This window comes from Cyphomyrmex costatus, unplaced genomic scaffold (assembly GCF_001594065.2).
Source record: "Cyphomyrmex costatus isolate MS0001 unplaced genomic scaffold, Ccosl1.0 scaffold116, whole genome shotgun sequence".
Lineage (NCBI taxonomy): Eukaryota > Metazoa > Arthropoda > Insecta > Hymenoptera > Formicidae > Cyphomyrmex > Cyphomyrmex costatus.
The window spans coordinates 1-10,970 of NW_017275130.1; the positions used below are offsets into that span (position 1 = coordinate 1).

The 10,970-nt window shown below is 25.7% G+C and overlaps 1 protein-coding gene across 1 annotated transcript; it reads left to right on the top strand.

Moving 5' to 3' along the window:
• Window positions 1-5,010: 5,010 nt before the first annotated feature.
• On the top strand, window positions 5,011-10,737 carry LOC108777654 (cytochrome P450 4C1-like). Its single transcript, NM_001365375.1, has 12 exons — window positions 5,011-5,164; window positions 5,575-5,684; window positions 5,811-5,901; window positions 6,578-6,763; window positions 6,958-7,051; window positions 8,443-8,545; window positions 8,711-8,816; window positions 9,018-9,124; window positions 9,773-9,841; window positions 9,912-10,080; window positions 10,315-10,494; window positions 10,559-10,737. The coding sequence occupies exons 1-12, from the start codon at window positions 5,011-5,013 to the stop codon at window positions 10,735-10,737; spliced, it is 1,548 nt and encodes a 515-aa protein (NP_001352304.1).
• The last annotated feature ends 233 nt before the right edge of the window (window positions 10,738-10,970 follow it).

Consider the following 10,970-nt stretch of genomic DNA (forward strand, 5'->3'; position numbering starts at 1 on the left):
TATATACATATATAAATATATTATAAGAATATATAAAATAACATTTTTTCTTTTTAATATTTAAAATGCATATTTTTCTTATTTCATTGAATAAGACAAGATTTTTAAATAAGCAATATTCCTAAAGTTAATTGTATGTACCTAGTTTGGGTTAAATCAAACAGATGTTTATTTTTCAAATTTTAATAAAGCTTTCGATTGATATTTGTCTATTGCGTTTTCCTGTTTTTAGAGTCATATTTACTACCTGTAAAAACGATACTGCATCTTAATATTTACGGAGTCCATAGAGATCCTAATTTTTGGTCAAATCCAGAGATATTCGATCCAGATAGATTTTTGCCTGAGAATATCCGAAACCGTCATCCTTACTCGTATTTACCATTCAGTGCTGGATCACGTAACTGCATCGGTAAATTGTATATTGATATTCTTTTATACATAAATAGATTGCAATAATTATATATATGTGTGTGTGTGTGTGTGTGTGTGTGTGTGTGTGTGTGTGTGTAATTGTAGGTCAACGATTTGCTTTGTTGGAGATGAAGGCAATGATAGCCACTTTGATTTATAATTTCTACTTGAAGCCTATTGATTACTTGAAAAATGTACGATTAGGAGCTGATCTACTGCTTCGGCCTATTAATCCACATCGCGTAAAATTTATTTCAATCGTTACAAAACAGAAACATTAAAAAATAGTTTACATTCTAAGAATTAAATATGTTGCAAAAATAAAAAAAAAATATTATGGTATATAAATATATACAAATAATATAAGAATATATCTAAAAATATTAAACTTAAATGATAATATATAGATAATTTTCTAAAAAAGTTTAATAAGTATTCTATAATAAAAAATAAAATATGTAGTTAATAATTAATATTTATTAATGTTATACCTAACGTATATTGTGTGAACAATATTTATGTTAATTTTCATAAAAGACGGCATTATAAAAGAGAATAAACAATTATTCTCATGTTTACAATAGAAATTATTATACATAGATTTATTGTTGACTTTTATGTAACATTTAAACTGCAGTCTGTATAATGTCTCCTTAATCATTATAACGATAACCTTCGTTTATCAACGTTGCTCTTATAAACATGAGAATATCTGATAAAAATGTTGTTAAAAATAAATTATCTGAGAAGACTTAAACTTTGAAGCGATTAAATAGTCATCAATTATGCTATGTATAAAAATTATAATAATGAACTATTGGCGTATTTATAATATTTATAGATTAAATTCATAAATTAAGTTCAAAATATAAAATTAAAAAAATATTACGTAATTATAATATAAATACACGGAAAGAATTATTTCTTAAAAATTACACTGAAAATATATATATATGTATAGTAGTTATAATACAGTATAATATTTTAAAGATATTTACCATGCACTTCAATAAAATTAATCGAACTTATTTTATATTTTATTATAGTTTTTATTAATGAATGTGAGAGATTTATATAAAAATTCTTTAAAATATAATGTCCTACGGTACCATATTTTCAGGATAAATTTTAGGGAATAATTCTTTCTGTGTATTTAATTAGAAATAATTTAAAAATATTTTTTAAAGTGCAACTGTTTTTGGGTTGCAAGCACTATCAAACAAGTGAAAAATTAATTTAAAAATTTTCTATTAAATTTATGACTTTATTTCATTGATATTTATTAGAATGAATGAATACATTAAGTGAAAGAGGGGGAAGATATTTATAACCAGTGCTTCGTTGCACTCATTACAGTTTGTACTTGACTGTACGTACTAAAGAAGACTCAAATTCTGTTGGTTAATTTGTTGGTTAATTTGTTGATCGGATCTTTGTTTAGCTTAGTGTAAGTTTCTTTGTCTTCAAGCATTTGTAGAACTTTTATGTCATAATTTGTTTTATCTAATGCAATCGTAATGTTTTCCCTTATCTGCTTTCGTGAGGACCAAACAGGGTTACATTAAAAAAAATTTTTTACTTTTTTAATTAATTTAATAATTTTACTATTGAGCTCATTTTTCGGCAACGAAAATGACAAATATTTTTTCAAAATAGTTGAAGAGGTGTCTCTAATATGGTTTATCTGTTCATTAATAAATTTTTTCATGTTAATTTCTATACATTTAATGAATTCAGACAATGATGTTTTCTTGTTGGTAATGAGAACAGAGAAATTCTCCCCTAATTGTAGCAAATATTACATATCTCTGGGGATCGTTACACTTGATAAGTTAAAAAACCAACCTTTCTTAATATTCTCTAATGAAAAATTCGCAGTTAAATTTTCAAACTTTTTACTTGGATGTCAATTTTCTCAACATTTTGTTGGTCGTTACTTCTAAAATTATTACAAAGAATATATTTATTGTTATTGTTTAAATTCTTTTCATTTTCAATGCTGTAAAAATATTTAATTGGCGCAATATTGATCTTTTATTTATTTTTTTTTATTGTTAGCCATTCCAATTTTTTATTAATTGTTAATTTTGTCATTAAAGTTACGTCAAAAAGCTTTTTCCTGTTTAACAAAAGTTACTACAAATGCCTATCGGTACATATTTATGTATCTGTCTTCTAAGCCAGAAAATTTCATTTTGTGAATACTTAAGCTTCCTATACACGTCGTTTAACTCTACATTTAATATTTTACGTATATATTGATATTTAAAACGATTGTATTTTAGTACAGATCTAAAATAAAATTAATTAATCTTTCTGTTATTAATACATATAATTAAGATGTTTTGCGGTAATATGTTGTTACTAATACATTGTCTTGTGAATCTTATTTTCGTCTTATTTCTAATGATAAATTGTATTGGCTGAAGAAGATTCTAAAGTGAGTCAAAAAGTACTGATATTGTTATTTGGATGGAATGAAATTGTGATTCGAGAAAATTCACTTTTTATTACTTACGTTGCAACAATAATGTTGCACTCTCATCGGTCCTTTATTATAATGAGATTTCTGGTTTATATCTTATTATCTTATAAATATAGTATTAATATATTAACAACCATATACGGAGACTCCTATAATATACCTTAATAAATATTTGTTAAACTATACTATTTGTAAATAAACATTTACACATAGTAAATAAAGATTTACTCGATGAGAAGAATGATAGTTAAATCAAATTAATAATTTTTGTATCAAATAAATATATGTTAACATTCAATAAATGTTTACTTATAGATATCCAAAGAAATATTTATTTAGATATAGTAAATTTTTTTTAATGTAAGCAATTTATACTTACACATTTCGCCTACAAGAAAGGAATATAGCAGAAAAATGAGGAAATAAAAAAATAATAATGAGGAAATAAAAAAATAAAATTAAAAAATGTTTAAATATAGTTTAAATAATTATGATACAGAAGTGTTTAAAAAATAAACCTTGGAATTTGTGTTTTAAGAAATTTTTAATGCTGATTGAATCGAACAATTAATTTTCCAGTGGTGGATGATAGAATAAGGATTTGCATGTAAAATTGATAAATGGAAAGTCTAGTTTCTGGAGTTGCACTGAATAAAGCAGTTAACGTAACTCAATGCGATGAAAAGCGTATAAAGCGTTCAAGAAGGTTCAAAACTTCCTTTTTAAAATGTACTATTCTAAAACTCTTAATATGATAATTTTTTGTTAAGTTATGTCAATTTGAAGGAAAATATATTTTCTTATAAAATAATAATAAATTGTAATTTGTAATGGTGTCGTAATCAGGGATCCAATGTATATTTTGAAATGAGATAAAAATTACATAAGTAATCAATTCACTAAGTATGCAATGATAAAATTATAAACATTTTAGCTAATCTGCTCACTTATCCATCCTTTTTTTTGTGTTTCAAGATACACGATATAGACTATCAGTTCAACCATTACAATTCTGTTCAAAACATATCGCGTTGATTGTTTGCAATCAAATCAGTGTGCATGTGCATGTGCATGTATGCGTGTGTACGCGCGCACACATACATTTTCTTATTACAAAAAAGGAACAATGAAATTTTTCAGTTTATATACAAATCCACTTTGGCTATACACAGTTGTATGTGTATGTACGTGTATTTAAAGAGGCTAAAGCTTGGAAAAATTGTCAGTTCCACGCAGATTCAAATAGTCTACTGCTTTCCTTTTATCTCTCTCTCTCTCTCTCTCTCTCACACACACACACACACACACACACACATACACACACACACACACATATGTAAAATAAAAGATGTAATGTAAAATAATCAACCTGATACGTCTTAAGCAGAATTGCAATGGTTTTAATTGATGACATTACAAATTAAAATTTATCATTACTTCGTATACAAACTATTTTTTTTTCTTTTCAGATTAACGTAATTCAGTGAAAAATTGTAGTATTGAGTTCCACAATTTTTGAAGGAAAGACTTTGAACTTTTATGTTCTTTTTATTGCATTGCACTACATCAACTGTCTCACTCCATGCAACTCCGGAAACTAAACTTTTTATTTCTTAATTTTGCAGATTCTCACTCTATCATCCTCTATTGGAAAATCAATTATCCCGCTCAATTAGCATTAAAAATTTCTCAAAATAATTTAAGCCTTATTTTTGTTTTTAAGCACTTTTGTATCATAGTTATTTAATATATTACAAGCGTTTAAACTTTTTTAAATTTTTCCTAGTCCTCTGTTATAGATATCCATTTTTCTTTGGCAGAGTGTGAATTTGATTATTTCTTAGAGAATCACAATACTATTTTTATTTTAATTTGAATACATTATATTCTATATCAGTTATATATTTAAAAAATTTTATTTTTATTTAAAATTTCTTTATTGACAATTAATATATTTTACTTATTACAAATATTTAGGACACTGAAGCAACAGTATAACAATTTAATTTGAAGCAAATATCACATACTTTAGTTAGTGTGAATCAAGTATTAAGCAGAAAATTGAAGAAAACTGATATTAATTATATTTATAATAATTAATCACATCAACAATGGTCGTTATCACATTGATACTGATTATTCTTATTATATTAATGTATAATTATTACGTGCATTATGGACGAAATGGGCGCCTTATCAATCGTATACCGGGACCACCAGGATATCCAATTATTGGTCATATATTGTTACTGCAAGGTTCACTAGGTAGATGGACAATTTTATCGTTTCTATTAATTACCTAACTTTAAAATATGGAATTATCAATATTATTGTGTGTTTAATAATAACATAAAGTTATCAGTATCTTTTTAAGTAATAACATTTGTTTTTTAAATTGTAGTTAGATACTTGCTCACAATGCATCTCGATAAAACGGTTCAAATTATATGACTCACTGCATGTACATAATTTGTATTTTAATTTTTTTTTAGGTACATTAGAAAACAAACTGTGATAAATAAGGAAATACATGAAGTATCATTACTTAGAAAAAATTAATTAGTTACACACATACATATGTACATACCTATATGTATATGTTACAAACATCACTAATATTTATCATTGAATTTTTCTAAATTAATTAATTTATAATACATATATGTATTTCTTAGAAAATCTCTGGGAACTTCTGATTACAATAACTGATCAATATTATCCGATTTGTAAAATTTGGGGATTTTTTACGGCCTTTGTATCTATTCGTCATCCGGATGATATGGAGGTAATAAAATAAAAAAATATTCATGAAAACCGATTATTTAAAAGTGATAAAATGTCTGAGATATTCTAAGTATAAATTAATTAAAATTAAGTTAAATGATGTTTAATTCATCATCTGTAATTTCAGGCAATATTAAATAACATGAAACATATCAATAAGAGTATGATTTATGATATTTTACTTCCTTGGTTCAATACGGGTCTTCTCACTAGTGGAGGTAAAATAATACGTGTGAGAAAGAGTATAACATTTGTAATGTATATGTATTTTATTATTATATTCTGCTCTAATTCTAGAAAATTCCAATTATATAAACAATTAAAACTTTATAACTGAGCTAAATATTATTTTTAATATCAACTTTTTTTGATTATTATTTATTCAGAAAATATATATGTACATTCAGTAAAGTTTATTAAAATTTTGATTAAATTTATTTAGTAAAGAGAATATATATGTGTACAAGCATACATTTCAAGAATAATTTTGTTATACTTTACATATAAACTTAATTACGTGAAAGTAATCAAACATCATATATTATAGATTCTTTTTTTATAATAAATTTTTTGTCAATTAATAAAACTTTAATAATATGATATCAATTATGTATAATACATAAATCTTTATTGACTAAGCATTCTACAAAAATAATGAAAATATTAAAAATGTTATTTGTTTATTAGTATGTTTATTAAGTAATAACTGAGAAATTTCGTCAGAACACACGAAAGAAGAGACAAACTTAAATCAATTAATGCTAAGTAAAAATTAATTAATTAGAAATTTATGTTGGAAAGCAAGGTTTTCTATATGTAATATATATGTATTATATTATATGTTCAAATTTAATAATTGAACTACAATTTTTTATGTTATTCTCTATGTTTTAGGCGCTAAGTGGCAATTTCGACGAAAGATATTAACTCCAGCATTTCATTTTAATATATTACAGCATTTTGTTGAAATTTTGATCGAGGAGGGCGAAAATATGACAAAATCTTTAAAGAATTCAGGAGGCACTGTTGTAAGAGATTTAATACCGTTTATTAGTGAACATACGCTGAATGCAGTATGCGGTATTGTATCTCATTTTTATTTACGATTTTATTTGGGATAAAAGATAAAACACGAAATATTAATTAATAGATGTAATGCAATATATTAATATATAAATTAATAAAATTATAATATCTATTTACATATTATACAGGGTAAAATATTGTTAAAATAATTGATTACGTTATAGGATCTTAACAAATTACATTTGTAGAAACTGCTATGGGCACTTCTTTACAAAACCAAGGTGCGTTCCAACAACGATATCGAAAAGCGGTTTACCAAATGGGCGAAATTATCATGTACAGGTAACTTATAATTATCATAAGCAATTGCGATATATCTTGGTGAACACTTGGTTTAACTAGTCTTATATCGATTAAAATATTTTTTTAATATAACTAAGAAACTATAAATATATACAATAGCAACATAAAAAATGAACATTAAAAAAATATATTAATAATTTATGTTAAAAATACCGTAAACGATGAGCAAAATATCGGATTCTGGATTTTCTTAGAGCAAATAATTTTGGAAACATTTTGCGACCAAAATGATCCCGGCAATTGATTGCTTTAATGTACTTTATTCTTGTACGCGACCCAGCACAGCCACACTATGGGTCGAATTTTTCGACGTAAACGATGAGCAAAATATCGGATTCTGGATATTCTTAGAGCAAATAATTCTTGAAACATTTTGAGACCAAAATGATCCCGGCAATTGATTGCTTTAATGTACTTTACTCTTGTACGCGAACCAGCATAACTACACTGTGGGTCGAATTTTTCGACATAAACGTTGAATAAAAAAATAAGCTAAATATTGTTTATCAAAATGGTAGAATTAATGTGGCGATCGAAAACAATAATAAAATTCTATAGGTTTTCAAATTTCAGGGAAATTTTGTATTAGTAGGAATTAGAGGAGTTGTTGATTTCAAAACAAGTGTTTTAAAGAAACATAATTCATAATATTTAAAAAGAGCATAATGGACCATCGCGCGTGTAGCGCGCGCAAGGAATGTGCTAGTTATGTTAAAAATACCTACGTTTAGTTGCTTCAATTATTATATAAATCAAAAGAATACTTACGTAATACTTCACTTTTAATTTTACTTTTAATGCACAAAAACGAATGTCGGATGAACACAGATTATCATATTCAGTAGTCCATGTCTCTGCGCTATATCTTACGCAAGCATAGATGAGTTTATATGCGTTTTCCCTTCCTCCTCCAGTTACTAAGATATTGTTTCAGTTAAGAAAACTTCAGTTGTGAGATATTTGCATGTTCTAACTTGCCTCTTGGCTCAACTATCCCTGTTCTACCCTATCGTATATAATCTATCAAATTGTTAACTTAAAAAATTGTTTACGGTAAAATGTTGAATATTTAAATAACATAATGTAAACAAAAAATGCGTAAAAGAAAAAGTACAGCATTTTTATCCAATTAATAAAGTTAGTTAAAAAATATTTTATCCAATAACAAAATTGTCTTAAAAAGATGATATTTATATAAAGCCTTCGATATATTCTTTTAGCATAAATTTAATTATTATTTATTGCAAATTATATTTTTCAAGCAGTTATAATGCTACAAGGATTTCATAAAATTAAAGACAGCTTTCACATAACAATACAGTCATCTCTTTAAAATAATATATTTATCATTCAATATAATTATGATTTAGGTTAACGAGACAATGGCTGCAAAATAATTGGATCTTCTCGTTGATACCAAAAGGTAGAAAACAAGCAAAGATTTTGAAAATACTACACGGATTTACTGAACAAGTATGCAAAAATGATTTTTTAATGTTTGTTTAAACTCATTATAATAGATTACGTAAAATTATACTATAAAAATTCTATAAGTCTAATATAAATTTGTTATATGATATTTTTATATGTTCTTAGTGTATTTATATTAATAAAAAAATTAATATGATGATTATTTAGATTATTGCAGAAAGGAAACTTTATCATGAATGTACAAATGATCAATACTTAAAAAATTTTAATAGTAACACAATGACAGAGACAAGTGATGTAGAAACGATTAAAAGTACGTAAAATCATTAGAATCTATTCTTCAATTTCAATTGGCATATAATATTTTAAATTATTTTTATATATTATTAATGATAATATAATTTAAATTTTAAACAAAATTAATGTCACTTAATAAAAATATCATAGAATTGTACTAGAGTATGTATTTGTTTAGAGATTAACATGTTTATACACATTAATTTATAAATTTTAGTTCGGAAAAAGCGGCTTGCATTGTTGGATCTTCTAATAGCGGCGTCTCGAGAAGGTCTCTTAACTGATTTAGATATCAGAGAAGAAGTGGACACTTTTATGTTTGAGGTATTTTATATACGAGTATGTGGTATGGACAAAAAATTCGTGCACCGACTTTTTTTTCTGCTGACGTAGCAATACTGTAGGTTTCTACAGGGGCAATGGCGTGTAGTACGAAGTCTAATGAACAGATTTAGTACAATTTTGTCATTAACATTAGGGCATATAAGTTGTTGTGTCAATAATAGTGAAAGTAGTTTTTTTTTGGCCACCGTTAGAAGAGCAATGTGATATTTTGACAAAACAGAGAATTAAATTTCTTGTGAAATTCGGGAAGAATGGATCAAAAATTCATCAAATGTTATAGATGATCTGATTATATTTCTATCCAATTCTTCACAAGTTTCATAAGAAGATTAATTCTCTATTTTATCAAAACATCACGTTCTATTCTCCAACAGTGCAAAAACACTACTCTCACAATTATTGACACAAGAATTTGCATGCTCAAATATTAATGATTAAAATTGTACTAATAATATTCATTAGACTTATATAATATATACATTACTACACGCCACGCTACTGTAGAAATCTAGAATATTGCTATGTCAGCAAAAAAATGCACGAACTTTTGTTCTCTATGTATCTGTAATCTTTTTAAAATTTTTCTATTTCTCCATACATAATGAGATACGTATACTGTAATTACAGGGCCATGATACTACAGCAAAGGGTATATGTTTTGCTCTTTTATTACTAGCTGAACATAAGGATATTCAGGTATCTTTCGTTAAATGAGCATTATAGAATGGTAAGAAATTCGCTTTCAATTAACAATTCCGATACACAGAATCGTGTCAGAGATGAAATCAAGACTGCTATGGAAGAAAATGGAAAGAAATTTACTATAAATATCTTGCATAACTTGTCATATTTAGATAGATGTTTAAAAGAAACATTGCGTTTGTATCCCAGCGTCTATTTCATATCACGAATTACAGCGGAAGATGTAAAATTACGTATGTAAATAATATTTCGTATATTTTTTAACATGTTACAAAGTAAAATAAATATATTTTTTAAATATTATCAAATTTAATACAAATATTTGTAAAATATGATATTATAATATAGTTTGGTTTTTGTAACATTACATAATACTTTTTTGAAAAAAAAAACTTTTTTTATTTTTTAAGTAAGATGTATGTATTTTAATTAATAATTTTTTAATTAATATAAAATATACTTCACAGAGTCGTATATAATACCTGTTAAAACAATTGTGCATCTTAATATCTATGGACTCCATAGGGATCCAAATTTTTGGCCAAATCCAGAGATATTTGATCCAGACAGATTTTTGTTTGAAAAAATTCGAAATCGTCATCCTTACTCATATTTACCATTCAGTGCTGGACCACGTAACTGCATTGGTAAGTTGGGTTTTTAATATCTTTTTATATAAACAATTTGAAATATATGTATAATACATTGCAGGCCAACGATTTGCTATGTTGGAGATGAAGGCAATAATAGCCTCTCTGATTCATAATTTCTACTTGGAGCCCATTGATTACTTAAAGGACCTGCGAATGGAAGTTGATTTAGTGTTACGCCCTGCTCATCCGCTTCGTGTAAGATTTGTTCCCATCGTTAAAATGCATACAACTATTTAACGTATATACATTCTTTGAGACTATAAAGACATATACTGATAAAAACTGAAAAATTTTTAAATGTAACTTGTATATATATATATATATATATAATACATGCTTACCTGCTTATGTATAACAAAGATTATAATCATATTATCACATATTATTTATAAACGTATTTGATATTTATCAAAATAATACAAAAAAGATTTTTGTCGTACTCACAGTCAGAGACAATCGATGAGCACTGT